The 18,181-nt window shown below is 50.6% G+C and overlaps 1 protein-coding gene across 3 annotated transcripts in view; it reads left to right on the top strand.

Annotated features, from left to right (window-relative positions):
- Positions 1 to 18,177, top strand: part of SCN8A (sodium voltage-gated channel alpha subunit 8) — a 44,595-nt gene extending 26,418 nt beyond the window's left edge. For all 3 annotated transcript variants that reach the window (XM_017836658.1, XM_017836657.1, XM_017836659.1), the window contains 11 exons: positions 1 to 290; positions 747 to 864; positions 1,718 to 1,872; positions 2,447 to 2,620; positions 6,433 to 6,555; positions 9,920 to 10,204; positions 10,621 to 10,674; positions 11,368 to 11,505; positions 12,136 to 12,240; positions 13,184 to 13,454; positions 14,639 to 18,177. In XM_017836658.1, the coding sequence (XP_017692147.1) occupies positions 1 to 290; positions 747 to 864; positions 1,718 to 1,872; positions 2,447 to 2,620; positions 6,433 to 6,555; positions 9,920 to 10,204; positions 10,621 to 10,674; positions 11,368 to 11,505; positions 12,136 to 12,240; positions 13,184 to 13,454; positions 14,639 to 15,786 (2,861 nt within the window). In that variant the 3' untranslated portion in view covers positions 15,787 to 18,177. The remainder of the gene's footprint in view (positions 291 to 746; positions 865 to 1,717; positions 1,873 to 2,446; positions 2,621 to 6,432; positions 6,556 to 9,919; positions 10,205 to 10,620; positions 10,675 to 11,367; positions 11,506 to 12,135; positions 12,241 to 13,183; positions 13,455 to 14,638) is intronic.
- Positions 18,178 to 18,181: the final 4 nt, after the last annotated feature.

Below are 18,181 nucleotides of genomic sequence, written 5' to 3'. Positions count from 1 at the left end.
CCGACGAGGTGAAGCCCCTGGACGAGCTGTACGACAAGAAGGTGAACTGCATCGCCAACCACACCGGGGCCGACATCAACAGGGACATCGACTTCCAGAAGAATGGCAACGGCACCACGAGCGGCATCGGCAGCAGCGTGGAGAAGTACATCATCGACGAGGACCACATGTCCTTCATCAACAACCCCAACCTCACCGTGCGCGTCCCCATCGCCGTGGGCGAGTCGGACTTCGAGAACCTCAACACGGAGGATTTCAGCAGCGACACGGACCCCGACGGCAGCAAAGAGGTGGGGGGCGAGGGGGGGAAAAGGGCTGGAGGTTCACTCAGGTTGATTTTGACCCACTGGGAGGGGGAACTGGGTGGTTCCAGCACGAAATCTCTGCTTGTGTTGTGGTGCTGTCTTTGTGCCCAGGACAGAAGTTCCTTGTGCGAGTGGCTCTGTGGAAAACCACAAATACTCATAAAATATCTAGAATAGGATCACAGAATGGCCTGGGTGGGGGCAAGACCTTAAAGATCATCTAGTTCCAACCCCCCCCTGCCATGGACAGGGACACCTTTCATCATATCAGTGCTTAATCCTGTCTGTCCTGTAAGGTGGGTCAGGACCTCGAGGAGCAAAGTGAGAAAACAACTTTCACTCCAGTAAATGTGGTGAACAAACCGTGGCTGGACCGTTGTGAAGGTCCATTATTTGCTGGGAACTGACTGTTGATTGGGTTGGCGTTTGTTTTGTGTTCAGAAACTCGACGACACCAGCTCCTCTGAGGGCAGCACCATTGACATAAAGCCTGAGGTGGAAGAAGTCCCCGTGGAGGCACCGGAGGAGTACCTGGACCCGGATGCCTGTTTCACAGAAGGTGAGCTCTGGGGGAAGGAAAAGGTCTCTGAGCTGTCCTGGGGACTGATCTGCTGTAAGCTCACCTCAGGGTTAGGCCAGCCTGGATCAGGGCTGGCTCTCAGCTTATTTTGAGACCCTCCCTGGATGCTGGTGAACTAATTCTGAGGAATTTGCAGAGTGAAGGCCTTGGAGATGGTGGTTGCCATTGCCAGGATGCAGATCATAGAACCACACACTGGTTTGGGTTGGAAGGGACCTTAAAGATCATCCCACTCCACCCCCGGCCACGGGCAGGGACACCTTCCACTAGCCCAGGTTGCTGCAAGCTCTGTCCAACCTGACTTTGGACACTTCTAGGGGTGGGGCAGCCACAGCTTCTCTGGGCAACCTGTGCCAGGGCCTCCCCACCCTCCCAGGGAGGAGTTTCTAAAGAATCCTACATGACCTGTAGTAGAACAAGATGGTTTTTGTACAGCTGGTGCCTTGAGTGCTCAGAAGCAGAGTACTTTTCCCCTCCTGTCTCTGGCCTCAATGTCTTCCAGCAGCTGATCCATTACAGGTATTCCCATGGCAAAGATGCTTTAAATGGTTCAAGGTTATTTTATCAGCAAGTTTTCCATTCGTCCCCTCAATTGCCTGGACCTCACTGAGCAGAACGAGCTGATCTGTTCCCAAATTGGTGTTAATTCGGGTGCCCGGGCACGGGGGTGGCGGAACGGTCCCCGAAATCCTCAAGAACGCGGGAGTTCGAACTGAAACCCGCCGTGTTTGGTGTTGGTGGCATCCAAAACTGCTCCTAGAGGGCGAGAATGTCCTGTTCCTGCCTGGAATGCTGCGTTCCCTGAGCCCCCTGTGCCCTGTCCCCCTCGCAGGGTGCATGCAGCGCTGCAAGTGCTGCCAGGTCAACATCGAGGAAGGGCTGGGCAAGTCGTGGTGGACCTTGAGGAAAACCTGTTTCCTGATCGTGGAGCACAATTGGTTTGAGACTTTCATCATCTTCATGATCCTCCTGAGCAGTGGAGCTCTGGTGAGTACAGGCTGTGGACCTCGGGGTGGGTTGAGCTCGGGGTGTCCAGCTGTGCGTAGGAAACGTGGGGGAAAAGCAAACCTGGGGGGGTTCTTACCTGGAGAACAGCACAGCTCCTTCAGGGTGCTGTACAAAAGCCTTTATTGAAGATTTCAGTTAAGTTTAAACTAAGAACAAAGCCCTAAAGCCTGCAAATCTGGGTCCTGCTCATCATGAGGATTTGGGGCGAGGTCAGCCTGTGTCTAAGTCCAATTTCACAGAATCACAAAATCCTGCAATCACTGAGGTGGGAAAAGCCCTCCAGGATCATTGAGTGCAACCTGTGACCAGGAATTTCCTTTTTTGGGGGGTTTTGGGGTTTTTTTTATTTTTGGTTTAGTGTTGCAGCATTTCAACTGCTCGAGCAGATAAAATTCACCGTGTAAGAAACATAATTCATTTTACTATGTATGACATATATTTTATGTATATAATATATATTTAACTCAGTACCATTTGAATAAGCTTCTGGATAAGAACATGGGACTGTGGAATAAATCCCATAGAATGACACGAGCTCCTGGTTGTTCCCCAGGCTTTTGAGGACATTTACATAGAGCAGAGGAAAACCATCAGGACCATCCTGGAATATGCAGACAAGGTCTTCACCTACATCTTCATCCTGGAGATGCTGCTCAAGTGGTGTGCCTATGGATTTGTGAAGTTCTTCACCAACGCCTGGTGCTGGCTGGATTTCCTCATTGTGGCTGTATGTATCCTCTCCTCCTTACTCCTGCTTGGAAAAAAACGTGGTGGGGAATGTTTCCATCCCAACTGAATCCCAGATTTAATGAGGATTCGGTGCCAGATGTCTGTGAGTTTTGCAAACCCAAGGGTCAAACCCTTGAGCCCTCTGGGGGCTTCCAGTGCGACTGTGGGATTTCTGCCCTGCAGAGGCCGAGGTTTTCCAGCCCTTGGCTCTTCTGCTCAGCTGGAAACAGGATTTCTAGGAGACCTGCCCACGTGTGGAGCTGCTGGAAGGTGTCACCAGATGTGATGTTCCAAGGAATGGCATTCCCTGTAATCATTTTCTTGTGTTATTCACAACAAGGGGGTGATGAGGCAAAATCTCTCCGGTCCCCGAGGTCTGTTCCGAACTGGGAGCGTGTTTTTTGGGAGGATCTCAATACTTTGAAAGCTTTTTCCATGCAAAATGAGGTTCAACATCATCCTTCTTCGGTTCAGAATATCTAATTTAGCCCAGGGAAGAGAAGGCAGGACCACGTGAAACCAGGAGGACAGAGAAGAGGTCAGAGCAGGAGTGAGGGACATGGTTTGATCAGGATAGATCAGCCCTGGAATCCCCTGCAGGACACCTTGGGAGGGAGGATAAAGGGGAGAATTTAAACAGGGAGAGTAACTTTGAGAATGAGAAGAAGAAAGACAACAGAGAGAAGTTTTAGCAATAGGTTTGGCTCTGAAGCACAGCAAGGGAATTAAAAATAAATGGAATTTATGCTGTCCAGAGTGGCAGGAAATTATGAAATTCAGTAGGACTGGAGCTCCAAAGAATTGCAAAACCAGGAACTTTGGAATCCCAAGTGCTTGGATTCTTTTAGAGCATCTCAGCACATCCAGCTGGGAATCAGTGGCCACAGTGAAAACCCCAAGAGCCAGTGATTTAAAAAAGAATTCACACTTTTTCCAAGCTTCTCCCTTGGAACATTCTGCGTATGATTCAGTTGCTGCTCAGCACCATTATCGCTCTGGAAATATTCCTGAGTAGGTGGAGGAGCTATGCTTGGAATTCAGGGGCAGAAGTGACTCAAACTCCACGTTTCCTGTGGAAAAACTGAAATTTTAAATTGCCTTTTTTTTCTAAAAAGTCCTCTCTCGATCCCCTTTAACACCTTTCCTTGGGCACATCTGCACACTGTAGGTCTTATTTTCTGGCAATAACCCTGGATCTCTCTCACTGCCTGGAGGTGAGGTACCAGTCTAATTCCAGCTGTTGGGAATGAAGTGCAGTTTAATGGGCAGATGTGGTCCAAGTTTAATTTCCTTCCCAAGTGTCTGGTGGGGGAAAAGATCAGGAACTTCCCAGGCAGGTAACACGTGCAGGGGGAGGGAAGAAGGATCCGGAATTCCCAGGGCTTTAGGAGGAATTCCTTTTGCCCCGTGGTGTCTCAGGCAGGAGATCTCCACATTTGTCTCTACAAAGAGTCTGAAGTGGGACTTTTGAGATGCCAAAACGTCCCTTGGTGAAATCTTGGCGATGCCTCGTGTCCTGTGGCTGTTAAATCACGGGGTTTTCCCCCAAAAATTTTGGGATGTGGCGTGGATGGGGTCGGAGTGAGTCAGGGCAGCAGGGAATGAGCCTTTGCACCCTAACAAAGCTCTTGGCTGTTATTTTGCAGGTTGGTAGCATTGTCCAATCCCCTCCTCCTCAGCCCCAAAGCTTCCTGGGTGTGTTTGTGAAGACTTTTTCTGGGTAATAATGAAGGATTCTGCTTTTCAGTCACTCTGGGATTCCCTTTGTCCGACCTCGTGCCTGCTGTGTCTTCCCTCGGAATGTCCCCAGGGAATGACCCTGGGAGACCCCTGAAAGCTCAAACAGCCTTTTTCTCTCATGGTCTTAGTGTCCTGCTCGGGACTGAGGTGTTATCCCGAGGGGAAGAAGCTTTAAAAGTGGGGAGTCAGTGAAGTCTGTGCCCTCTGTTCATGGAATCATGGAATGGTTTGGCTTGGAAGGGACCTTAAAGCTCATCCCATTCCACCCCCTGCCACGGGCAGGGACACCTTCCACTAGGCCAGGATGCTCAGAGCTCCATCCAGCCTTGAACACTCCCAGGGTGGGGCATTCCAGTGTTGTATTTACAGGGTAAACAGGCCACACCTCCAAATCCACTGGATTTTGATAGTTGGGTCCAGGATTTCAATGTACCAAGGGCTCAGTCTCATTCTGAGAGGGCTGATTGTCCTTCAAAAGGCTTTGTTAGAATTTTTGGGACACCCCTGGGATCTCTGCTGGAACCTTTGGGACACTCCTGGGCCTGGGTTTAATCAGTGGAATTTAAGGTCAGATGGAAAGACCAGAGAGCTGTGTGGCCACCTATTGTAGCCACTTATTTTTTGGGGCACATATCACAGAATTGTGCAATGGTTTGGGTTGGAAGGGACCTTAAACATCACCTAATTCCAAGGCCTTTCCAGAGCAGGGACACTTTTCATGTGAAGGCGGAAAAAGCACGTGCACCAAATAAGATGAAATCTCAGTTTTCCCATGTGCTTATGCATTAGAAATCTGGTTCTGAAATTTCCCTGGAATATGTGTGGAATAAGAATCATCCTTATGCTTGATTTCACGTTATTATCCTGAAATCCCTTTTAAAAAAAGAATGGTACCTGGGAATTGTCCTGTTCTGAAAACGCAGCTCAACCCCCACTTGTTCCAGGAGGAGTTCTCGTGTTTTTCCGTTATTTGTTGCTCTACATTGGTGTCTTTTTATTCCTTAAAAAAGGTTGGAATATCTGTCTCTTATCTGTGTCTGTGTGGCAGCAGCAAAAATGGGAATAGTGGATGGTGTCTGGAGCTGTTTACACGCGGCCAAGTCACCTCTGGGACTTGGTGGGTTTAAGGATATTTTGATAATTCCCACCTGCAGAGCCTGAATGTGACTCCAGGCTGATAAACAGGTTGTCTTTGCTGTTGGAAAGGCGTTGGGAAGTGGATCTGAAAGCTGTGTGGTGGTTCAGTGTGTGAGTCCCAGCCCCTGTGGAAAACGGGCACGTCCGCCCTCGTCCTGCCTTGGGGACAGTCCCAAGGGTCACTGGGACGTTCCCAAGGTTCACTGGGACGCTCCCAAGGGTCCCTGGGACTTGGGGCAGGCAGAAAGCACAGTTGGAGTGTGGACAGGCAGGAAGAACACCCCCATCCCTGGGATTTCAGGCAGGAGGAGCCGGAGCGGGAGCCGGAGCGGGAGCCGGAGCGGCCCCGGCGGGGTCAGTGCTCGGGTTCCCCGGAGTTGTTTGTTCATCCTGGCTGAGGTGGGAGAGGCCTCACCTGTGAGAGCTGGGCCCGGGTGTGCAGTGAGTGTATTTATCTGTATTCTTTCCCATAGGTACCTTTAACATTTGTCTGGCTTAAATTTCATGGGCGCCGCCGGGATCCCGCCGCCGGTGCAGGGCGAGGGTAAGGCTTTTGTCCTCGTTTGGGCTCTTCCTTCCAAACAGCCCCCTCTCCGTGTGTGTCTCTGCCTCTCTCTCACTGATCTCTCCCCTCTGTTCTTTTCTCAGCCTCATTATTTCCTTCCAGGTCGGTTCAGTCAAGTGAAGTAGGCAGCTGGTGTCATGGCTTCGGTATTTGGGGCGGCCCAGGTGGCTCCTGGGCTGGGCAATCAGGGTTAGGGGATCCAATCTAACAGTCTGGAACCTTTTTTTTTTCCTTTCTTTTTTATTTTTTTTTCCTTTTTTTTTTTCCTCTTTCTTTTTTCTTTCTCTCTTTTTTTTTTCTCCTTCTTTTTGTTTTTTTTTTTTTTTCTGTTTTTTTTTTTCTCTGTTTTGTTTCTATTTTCTGTGTAGGTCTCTTTAGTCAGCCTTATAGCTAATGCCCTGGGCTACTCGGAACTAGGTGCCATAAAGTCCCTTAGGACACTAAGAGCCTTGAGGCCTTTAAGAGCGTTGTCCCGATTTGAGGGGATGAGGGTAAGATTCCATTAGCAGCTGATCCTTCTGCATGCCCGTGGAGCGGTTTCTTTTTAAAAAGCATGCTAGAACCGATCAAAACCGGTGGGGTAAAAAATTCCAAACAGAATCATGATGCAGCTGCTGACTCTGATCACCTCTACGTGGATGTCCCCTCACCCCGCCCCCCGCTGCACCCTCCCCTCTAACCAAGGGAGATGCATAAAAGCTGCCTCATTACATTAATTACTGGCCCAACCCACCTGCCATTCGTAGCCGATGTCGACACTTGGCTGTTCTCATTTGGCCTGGCTTTGACCTCGAGCATCCGAGGGGCTTCTCAGCTGGAACTTTTCCGGTCTAGGGAGAATCACCAGGTGCAAAGAAGCAGAACTGGAACCACCTCGGGGTCTCCAGCCCCCTCCGAGCGTTGGCTGTTGGTGGAATTGGATTGAAAGACTCTGGGCTTGAGGGGGTTTGACAAAAAAGCAATTTGGCTGCCAGGGGGAAAAGGCTGCTGCCTCTCGGGGGTCACTGCAGGAAGGGACTGGGGGGGAGCTCAGCTGGTTGAAAACTTTGGTTTCATTCCTCTTGTTGCACCTTGTTGTTCTCGGTCCAGTCTGGTGGCGACTGGCAGCCTTGTCTGGTAGTGAAGCTTTTCCTTTCCACCCCCTCCCTTTTTCCATGCTTTTTGGTCCCTGTCCTGTCGCTGTGGAACCAGAATGAAGCACAAGCAAAGCATTGAACTTATCAAGCTTTCCTCAAATTGGAACCGGCACCACTCCCTGGGGGGATGTCAATTATTGCAGTGTCTCGCTGCTTTGCCACTAATATTCTGTATTTTGGTGCCTTTTTTTTTTTTCTTCCCCAATTGGGATTGAAATAGTCTCCTATGAACATGCAAAAAAAAAAAAAATATTGCATAGTAGAAAAATGAAGTAAAGGGTGTTTTGTATTAATGGGTTTCCCAGGTGATCTTAGAACAGCAATGTGGGTTTTGTGCTAAATCCCAGTTAGCTCATAATCAGAGATATCACAGGAGATAAAATTATGCATTTTAAGTGAAAAGGGAAGGGAAGAGCAGTCGCTGTTTTACTTCAGGGTCTGATTGGAGCAATTCCACCGGGATCCTTCTGGAGCAATCCCACCTGGATCCCTTCTGCTCTTTGGACTTGCTGTAGTGTAACTGAGCCCAAAATCCAGTGTGAGAGGGGCACTGAGCTGAGCAGGGATCCTCAAATTCCCTAGGAAGTGATAGAAATACACGAGATCCAAACCCCAAGAGGAGGGTTTCTTCCCTAAGGCCTTACCCTGCTGTTATTTCTTTGTGTCATTGGCTTAATCCTAAATCTGATTGTATGATAACGGCACGAAGGGTGAAAACTTCCCCTGGACACAAAGGCAGAGCTTTTGCTGGGCTGGGTTCAGGTCCCACCCAAGAGTTTGATCACAAAGAACAGGCCCAGCACTAGACCTGGGGGCATTAAAGCCATTTTTAAGCCGTGCTGGAGAGAAGATTTCTGCTGCACAGTCAGGAAATGCTCGTCCTGAAAGTGGGGGGGTTTCACCGCGGCAGAATTGGTAGTTACAGCTTAGCCCTGTTAGGTACCCAAACCCAATCATTTCTCCTTGGTTTCGACCTGAAGACAAGTGTCCCTGCCCCACCCAACCAGACCAGTTCCTCTGAGCCAGGGAACACAGGTCTGAAATGCCTTTGTAAAGGAGACCCAAACTGGAGTTCTTTGCTTTTCTCTCCTCCATGACAATCTGCTTTTCCAGGGGCTTGCTCTGCTCTGGGCTCAGTCAGGGAGTTTGACAGTGGTGCTGTGGGATGTGCATGTGTTCTTGTCAGTCTGCACACAAAAGCCATGTTCCTCCTCTCCCATCTCTTGGAAAGCTCTGTCAATTTAAACAACTCTCAGTGACCGTATTTCAGGGGGGTTTCACCCTTTTCTCGCTTCCGGTGAGAACTGGAATAAACCAATGTACAGATGGGAGGATCTGACCCAAAAAGCCCCCCCTGGTGTTGGTGTCCAGCAGCTGAACATCCTGTTGGGATGAAGGGAGGATGAGAGCAAAGGCTGGACCCTCCCCTGTGCCTTCAACCCTCCCTGGGTGCAGTGATGAATCCGTGACATGATTTAACAGTTGGAGTGGGAGACTCTCTAGATCACCATGGGCTTAAATTTTCCTCCAGAATGGCCTGGGTTGGAAAGGACCTTAAAGATCATCCACTCCCAACCCCCTGCCACGGGCAGGGACACCTTCCACTAGTCCAGGTTGCTCCAAGCCCTGTCCAAGCCTCTCCATGAACTGCTGTGAGGGGGACAGGGGTTTCCTGCAGCACTTACTGTGTGGGGTGGTGGCATCCAGCAAAGGGATGTTGTAGGAACAGAGAGGGCACCAGGACCAGCTGTGGCTCAGGTGCTGCCACCTGAGAAGTCCCAAACCCCCCGTGCAGCTGAGCTGTCTTTCGAAACTCAGGCGAAGGGGTAACAACAGTTTAGATTCTCTTCCTCTATTAAAGGAGTCTAAATTAGGAGATCATAATAAAAGATTTAATATCCTGCTGACCTACCTCTATTAAAAGCCTCAGAGCTTACATTTGGTCATGTGGTGGCCAGGGATGCTCAGGGACACGGTGCTCCCAAACTGGGAGAGGCTAAAATTAGGTGATGGTGGGAGAGCCAAGCTCTGACAAAACCCATCCTCGTTCCCACCACGCTTTTGCTGCTGTTTGGAGGAAGGAACATGGCTTTTCTGTCTCCTCGAGCCTGCCCAGCTGCATGCTCAGCTGTCTGCCTGGGGCAACATGACTGGCCTTGCTTTTAGTCACAATATGATCTTGGTGTTACTCAGTGTGACCAGAGCGATGCCGGGCTTGGTCCTGTCCCCCCTGGCCCTGGGTGGGAGCAGGATCAGGCTCCGGAGTGAAAACAGCCTTGTTTGAACGTGGGGAATGGCCGGAGGGGCCACTGGCTGATAAAAAACCCGTGGAATCCACGAGCAAAAGTGTCCTCCTCACACTTGGCTCTGAGAAAATTCCAGCTAGGAGCCTGTTTGTTCCGACAAAGAGAGTCTGAGCACACCCCCCCCTTCCTCCTTAAAATAACATTAAATAATCGTTGTTTAACCGAAGAACAACCGATCCAAAGTTGAACTCTGCCCATCCAACAACCTGGCCTGTTTTATTCTGAAAACAGAGCTTCCCCGGGTGGCTTTGGAGCGGGATTTGTCACGGCTTGGAATAAGTTCACTGCCGGCTCCTGTGCCGGTGTGTCAGTGGCCCGAGCCCTGTTCCCCCCCCAAAAACAGCTGTACTGATGCTCGCTGTCTCCTGCCTCGTGTTTTATACTGAAACTTTTTCCCACCCCTTCCAACACAGGTGGTTGTCAACGCCTTGGTTGGCGCTATCCCTTCCATTATGAATGTCTTGTTGGTCTGCCTTATCTTCTGGCTGATTTTCAGCATTATGGGGGTTAACCTGTTTGCCGGGAAATATCATTACTGCTTTAATGAAACAGCTGAGCGCCGCTTTGAGATAGATGTTGTTAACAACAAGACAGACTGCGAGGCTCTGATGCCACCCAACTCCACGGAGATCCGGTGGAAGAATGTGAAAATTAACTTTGACAACGTTGGGGCAGGATATCTGGCTCTCCTGCAAGTTGTGAGTTCGGCCTTTCACTGTTCTTTTACTGGGGGCTACAAACTGCTCCTGATGGGTTTCTGAATGCTTCCCTCTCTCTGTGAAATACAGAGTCCCCTCGGCCTCCCCTGGGTTTGGGGCTGCAATGAAATGGCCATTTTGTCTTTCCTCCCTTTCCCAGTGTGTGGGTCTCCCCTCACAGCAAAAGGGGCCCCAGGTCTGCCCACTTGCACTTGGCCTTGTTGGACCTCACGAGGTTCCCGTGGGCCAACTTCTCAAACTTGACTGATTTCACTTAAACCAAAAGAGAAGGAATGTTAAACTTCACTATACAGGGCCATCAAGAGGGCCAGGGAGTCCTTGAGCTGGCTCAGGTCAGGCCTGTTCTTGTATTTTGGGTGAATTCTGTCTCAGAGAACGTGTGTTTTCTTTGCCAGGCTACGTTCAAGGGCTGGATGGACATCATGTATGCAGCAGTAGATTCCAGAAAGGTAAGACCCCAATCTCCCCTCCCCACATTTCACTCTGCCTCTTCTGCTGTGGTAAAAATCAGGAGTGAGAATTGCAGAGCTGTGCTTGTAGCATGTTTTTAATGCTGGGATTGTCTCGTTTGCTCTGTTGCTCTGATGAGTTAAAAGATGCTCGAGGAAATCCCAAAAAAGGGCAGGTTCTGCCAGTTGCTTTTTTTTTTGTTCTACTCCTCCTGGAGTAGAAGTGCAGTGAAGGAAATAATACAATTATAGATTTAATCATCAGAGCAAATTGTGGGGAGGAATTAGCCAGAAGATCCCCCACGAACCTGTGTCTGCATGGGAGCATTGCTGTGAATCCAGGTTTGGAATTGTGGCTGGGCTGGAGTCGTTCCTCAGGCACTTTTCTGGTTCTTGCCTGCTGGAATCATGCAAATACCATGACTTCCTTTTTGTTTTCTTTTTTTCCCCTCCCCTCCCCTTCTCTTGATTTTGTATGAAAATATTTTCAAATGGGTTTTCTTGTCCTGCACTAAATGCAGGTTGGGAACAAGCATGGCTGTGTCAGGGCAGTGTAGAAATGTTCTTCTCTTCTCTGATCTTTTCGGTGTCACATCTTCAAAAGAGCTTGGAAAATACAACCAGTCTCATTTTGCCTGTGTTTGTATGATGTCTTTGAAATGTCATTTGTTCCTCTTCTCACCTCCCCTTCAGCAAGAAGAGCAGCCCAAGTACGAGGACAACATTTACATGTACATCTATTTTGTGATCTTCATCATCTTCGGCTCCTTTTTCACCCTGAACTTGTTCATTGGTGTCATCATCGACAACTTCAACCAGCAGAAGAAAAAGATAAGTGATCTGTGTTTGCTGCTGTGATCTCTTGTGACCTGTGCTTGTTGGAGGGGTGCTGGGCCTTCAGGCTGGTGGGGTTTTTCTCCAAAATAAAGTCAGTTTGGGGCACAAACCTCCTTCCTTAGAGCTCTCTGTGCCTCAGTCCCTGCCCAGCCCTGTGGGACTGGCTGAGCAGGATCAGGGGTGCAAGAGGCAGCCCAAGGCTTGATTTAAGCTCCAACCACATTAGACATTTTCCCTAGACTACATTTTCATGCATTTTGGGGTGTTTTTGTGCCTTGACTAAAATACAGGCTTGGGAGCAAGATGCCTTCCTGCCTGTCTCTCATCTGCTGCTTTTCTTCCAAGTCAAGCTGAGGATTTGCATCCTGTAAATGCCCCCAGACCTGTTTAGCAGAGAGGGGAGAGAGGGATGGGATAAAACAGTGCAATAAAACAGGTCATTCCCAGGAAAAATACTCCTTTTTAAGGGAAGATCAGTCCACCTGGGGCATGAGTGTGAGTTATTTCTGTCTGAAAGAGCTGCCCACCAACCTCCCAGCTGGCAGGTCTCCTCCTGCCTGAGCTGGGCTTTACCCCTTCTGCTGCACGAGCTGATTGTAACCAGTTTTCCTTTTGCCCCTTTACTTTGGAGGTCAAGACATTTTCATGACAGAAGAACAAAAGAAGTACTACAATGCCATGAAAAAACTGGGCTCAAAGAAGCCTCAAAAACCCATTCCCCGACCTCTGGTGAGTAGGTTGGAGGGAACTGAGGGGGGGAACCTGCAGAGCAGATTTCAAAGGGGCTTTGGCTCCAAAGGCATCCTTTGTTCTGACTCGTGCTGGGCTCCACCTCACCCAGTTCTTGTCGTTGTAACTCAGGTATCAGCTGGGAAAGGTTAAACAGCCCGTGCTGGGGTTGGTGTTAATCAGTTCTCATCACTTGGATCAAAGAAATAATCCCCAAACCCTGTCTGGTGAGAGGCCAGAGATGGGGAGTAGAGCCTTGGGCAATTATCCAGCCCTGGGGGCTGCACTGATGCACCTTTCCCTGCTTTCTGAAAGGCTTTGCACCCCTCAGAGAGCCAAAAAGGCTTTTGGGGTGAGTCCCTCACATCCTGCATGTTTAAGGCACCTGCTGCTGGGACTACACTGATGCCAGGACACAAAAGGGGTTGGATTCTCCTCCAGGTACCCAGCAGTCAGTCACCAGGGCAAGGTGGACCTGGCTGCTTTCCCTGGTCATGACTGGAAGTGCTTCACCCTCCCCTTGGGCTCAGCAAAGAGGAAGATCTGCTGTTAGTAGGGCTGTAGTAGCATGTTGGGGTATAAACAGGAGCATTTTCCTGCCTTTTCCCCTAAACAGACTGGACTGTGGGCAGGGTTTGCCTTGAAAGCTTCCTCAGGTACTGACAAAACAATGCCCTCATCCCTCTTCCCACCAACAGTGGAATCATTTGTTGCCTAATGATAGATCAGGAAGAAATTCCTCCCTGTGAGGAGCCCCTGGCACGGGTTGCCCAGAGGAGCTGTGGCTGCCCCATCCCTGGGAGTGTTCCAGGCCAGGTTGGAGCATCCTGGGCTAGTGGGAGGTGTCCCTTCCCGTGGCCAGGGGGTGGAATGGGGTGAGTTTCCCCCCCACGATGCCACGACCCGTGTCCCAAGCCTGTCCCTCATCTCTCCCGTGGCGCAGAACCGCGTCCAGGGGGCCGTGTTCGACTTCGTCACCCAGCAAGCCTTTGACATCGTCATCATGATGCTCATTTGCCTCAACATGGTGACCATGATGGTGGAGACGGACACGCAGAGCAAGCAGATGGAGGACATCCTGTACTGGATCAACTTCGTGTTCGTCATCTTCTTCACGTGTGAGTGCGTGCTGAAGATGTTCGCCCTGCGCCACTACTACTTCACCATCGGCTGGAACATCTTTGACTTCGTGGTTGTGATTCTGTCCATCGTGGGTAGGTGTGACACCCCTCAGGGCTCTGGGGGGGGCCAGGCTGTCTCGGTGTGTGCAGGGCAGAGCACGTTCTGGTCCCTGGAGGGGGTGTGTGGCTTTCAGGGTTTTCGAGGTTCTCTTTTTAAGCCTCGCGAAGGGACCGCGGCGGGTTTTGGCAGCCCGAAGTCCTGGCTGATGCCTCCTCCCCCTGCTCTGGAATTCCTTTGCAGTTGTGTGGAGTAAACCACTTGACAATTGCTCTCCTTGTTTTTATAAACAGGAGTTTCACTCACCCCACTGGAACGTTTTAGTGCTCAGTAACCACTGAAAATATCCCTGCAGGGGCTTCCTGCCACAGCATGTGATGTTTGGACTTTGGTTGAATGTTGAATCAATGTTTCCTCCAACAGGTTTTGGGGTTTTTTAGCACCTAATCTGCAAAATATGCACAGCCTCACAAATAAATCAGGGTAAAGCTTGGCAAGCACACAGGCCCCCTGACAAACCACAGCCTTCAGACTGTCCCGCAGCCTGAAACCCAGCTCCAGGTTTTCTGCTGCTTGAAATCAAGTTTATCTTACACATTTTTAGCACCTTCAAAGCAGAGTCCATAGCCTGGCTCCTGGGGCAGGGTTGGGCACCGAGAGCAAACATTCCCAGGAGGGAACTCACCCATCCTGCTCCGGGTGGGATGAATCCCCCTGCAGCTGGACCCCTCTCCCTCTCTGTGTAGGAGAGCTGTTCAGGGAGCCAGAGCACCCAGCTAAGACTTCGAATCATGGAATCTCCTGAGTTGGAAGGCATCATCCAGTCCAATCCTGGCCCTGCAAAGGACCCCCCAACAATCCCCCCCTGTCACTGAGAGCATTGTCCAAACCCTCCTGGAGCTCTGGCAGCCTTGGGGCCGTGCCCACTGCCCTGGGGAGCCTGGTCAGTGCCCAACCACCCTCTGGGGGAAGAACCTTTTCCCAATATCCAACCCAAACCTCCCCTGGCATAACTCCAGCCGTTCCCTCGGGTCCTGTCACTGGTCACCAGAGCAGAGATCTGTGTTTGCCCTTCCATGTCCCCTCGTGAGGACTCACCTGCCTGAAGGTGAGGCCTCCTGCTCACAGCCCCCCTCCCTGTGCCCCGTCCTCCACCGGGCCCAGAGGAAGCTGCAGCCTGTGCGTCCCCACCGTCACACTTGTCCCTCCTCTTCCCTAGGAATGTTCCTGGCTGAAATCATCGAGAAGTACTTCGTGTCCCCCACCCTGTTCCGAGTCATCCGCCTGGCCCGTATCGGCCGCATCCTGCGCTTGATCAAAGGAGCCAAAGGAATCCGCACGCTGCTCTTTGCCTTAATGATGTCCCTGCCTGCCTTGTTCAACATCGGCCTCTTGCTCTTCCTGGTCATGTTCATCTTCTCCATCTTTGGCATGTCGAACTTCGCCTACGTCAAGCACGAGGCCGGCATCGACGACATGTTCAACTTTGAGACCTTTGGCAACAGCATGATCTGCTTGTTCCAGATCACCACGTCCGCCGGCTGGGACGGGCTCCTGCTGCCCATCCTGAACCGGCCCCCGGACTGCGACCTGGACAAGGAGCACCCGGGGAGCGGCTTCAAGGGGGACTGCGGGAACCCTTCGGTGGGAATATTTTTCTTCGTGAGCTACATCATCATCTCCTTCCTGATCGTGGTCAACATGTACATCGCCATCATCCTGGAGAACTTCAGCGTGGCGACGGAGGAGAGCGCGGACCCGCTCAGCGAGGACGACTTCGAGACCTTCTACGAGATCTGGGAGAAGTTCGACCCCGACGCCACGCAGTTCATCGAGTACAGCAAGCTGGCGGACTTCGCCGACGCCCTGGAGCACCCGCTGCGCGTCCCCAAACCCAACACCATCGAACTCATCGCCATGGACCTGCCTATGGTAAGTGGGGACAGGATCCACTGTTTGGACATCCTGTTTGCCTTCACCAAACGTGTCCTGGGGGACAGCGGGGAGCTGGATATCCTGAGGCAGCAGATGGAGGAGAGGTTCGTGGCGTCCAACCCTTCCAAAGTGTCTTACGAGCCCATCACCACGACGCTGCGGCGCAAGCAGGAGGAGGTGTCGGCCGTGGTGATCCAGAGGGCTTACAGGGCTCGTTTGGCACGACGGGGCTTCATCAGCCGAAGGCCTGCCTCCACCAAACTGGAAAACGGGGGAGCCAACAGGGAGAAAAAGGAAGGAACCCCGTCCACGGCGTCCCTGCCGTCCTACGACAGCGTCACCAAACCCGAGAAGGAGAAGCAGCAGCGGGCGGAGGAGGGGAGGCGAGAAAAGGCAAAGAGACAAAAAGACACCAGGGAATCCAAGTGTTGAGACACACACACACACACACACACAGACACAAAAAATAATAATAATTAAAAAAAAAATAGTAGAATTGTACAAATTAAAAAAAAAATATTTGCAAGCGGGAGGAAAAAAAAAAAAAAAGATTGTTTACAAACTTCCTGAAATAATCTCAATACAGAACAGCTGTGGAGACACTTACCTGAAGATCTTATACCAAACATAGTCTGCTTACTGTGTGACAGCGTTGCATCTAAAGCAGTGACCTACCACCTGTTTAAAGGACCCTGTAAACAAACATTTAAACACACAAAAAAAAAAGGAAAAAAAAAGGATTTTCTATTGTTTGGGCAGGTGGATACTGCATGTTCCACATCAGTCAATGCAACTTAGGACAAACAAGCAAAATAAACCACACACACACACACACACAGAGAAACAAAACCCGCTGCTGGGATTCATGTATTTTCCAAAGCAGCCCAAAATGGATTTTATTTTCCCATTTTGTTGATTATTCTTGAAAGAAAACCCAGAAGTCACGATGTTAACGGGTTTGTTCATGCAAAACTGGATTTGCATTTAGTTAAGCAGCAAAAAAAAAAAAAAAAAGGAAAAAAAAAAAAAAAAAAAAAAAAAAAAAATCAAAACTTTCAAAAAAAAAAAAAAAAAAAGAAAAACCGAAACAAAGCACCCATTGAGCCCATCGAGTTGTCATAAGTTTATTTGAGATTTATTATCTGCATTCTACTTTCTACATGGGCTTTACTTGGTTTGGGAGATGGGGTAATCGGGTACCTTCGGCCTGGAGCCAGCTCGGGCTGATCCTCCCCCAAAAAACCACAAAAGTGCTCGTTAACGCGTAGAAGCGAATTTGCATGACGGCATGACCAGGGACCATGCATGAGGAACCACGAGACACGCAGTCACCTGTCCACAGGGGTGTGTTTAAGCCATAAATTCGAGGCACTCCACTGAGTATCTACCGCACACTGTATTTGGAGAGAAACCTTTAGTGATGCTCCTGCCCGGCACCAGTACGTCCCAGTTCGTGGTGAATCTTCCACAGACCTGCCAGTAGGAGAAAAAAAAAACAACAGAAACCTGCCAGACCCCAACAAAACCCCAGTGAAACCCAACAAAATCTATCAGACCCCAACAAAACCCCAACGAAAGCCAACAAAACCTATCAGACCCCAACAAAACCCAACAACAGTGCAACAGAAACCCAACAAAACACCAACAAGCCCCCAGCAAAACCTACCAAACCCCAACCAAACCCCAACAAGCAGATGAATGAATTGTGTGTGTCTGTTTAACAACTTTTGTCTTTCTTTTCCATAGAGCCATCTCTTTTGCACACTGAAATAGAATAAAATTCCAAATGCTGCTCTGGACCTCACCCAAGGGGAGAGGATAAATCTGGGAATGGCTTGTTATCCATGTCACTGTAAAACCCAAAACCTAGGGCTTCAACCAGCCAGCAAGGTCAGTTGTATCCTGCAATATTTAGCGTTAATGACTGTCCGGCCTCCGTCCTGCGGCGCAGACACTTCTTTTGGGAGAGATAAAAGCTAAAAAAAAAAAAAACAAGCAAAGCAGTGTGTTATCTCTGCTGGTGGGAATTTTGGGGGGGGCGATCCCACTAGGTGGGGGACAGGGGTGGGACTCCCCCTTGGCTGTCCCGTGGCCATCAGGGGGGGACGTGGAGCCGAACCCCGGGATCCTCCCGGTGTTGGGAGCGCGGCCCTTCCCCGTGCCGTGGGGTGTAGCCAGGAGGGTTTTGGGGGGGCACAGCCCAGCAGGGGCACAGGAGGAGCTGTCGGGTGCCTTCACCTCCCTTCCCATCTCCCACACCTCCATCACGGCCCCGCAGAGGAGGGGGGGAACCGGAGCTACCTCTTGCCTGGTCTCGCTGCGGCAGGGAAGGACCTCACGAGCCACCTCCGAAAGCTTTTCTGTTTCCTCATCCCCAGCTCCGTTTTTGGGGCGTCCTCACGACTCAGCCAGTTCTCAGGCCAGCCCCGCTCGGGTTGGGGGGGGTCTCTTCAGGGCCAGGGGGGGCTCGGGTGGGTGCAGGGAAGGGGGAGCGAAGGGAGGGGACGTTTGGCCCCAACCAAACCAAGGGTACCCAGAGCAGGGGAGGGAGAGGGAGAAACCCAAGACGCCAGAACTCGCCCGGAGGGTGAATCTCAGTTTGCAGAATCCCATAACCCAGAAAAACGACAGGAACCACTTAAAATAAACCAAACCCAAGCAGGAAGCCATCCAGCAGCCATCTGTGCCACCAGGGCGGCCACGGGCACGGGAGCAGCTCTGCCCCACAGCAGGGACCTCGCCTGTCCTGCCTTGCCCCCGTTGCTCCAAGGGTGGGATGTATTATAATAATAATAATAATAATAATAACAATAATGATGATGATGAT

Source organism: Lepidothrix coronata, unplaced genomic scaffold, assembly GCF_001604755.1.
Source record: "Lepidothrix coronata isolate B3197 unplaced genomic scaffold, Lepidothrix_coronata-1.0 Scaffold281, whole genome shotgun sequence".
Classification (NCBI taxonomy): domain Eukaryota; kingdom Metazoa; phylum Chordata; class Aves; order Passeriformes; family Pipridae; genus Lepidothrix; species Lepidothrix coronata.
This window is presented reverse-complemented; position numbering and strand designations above follow the sequence as displayed.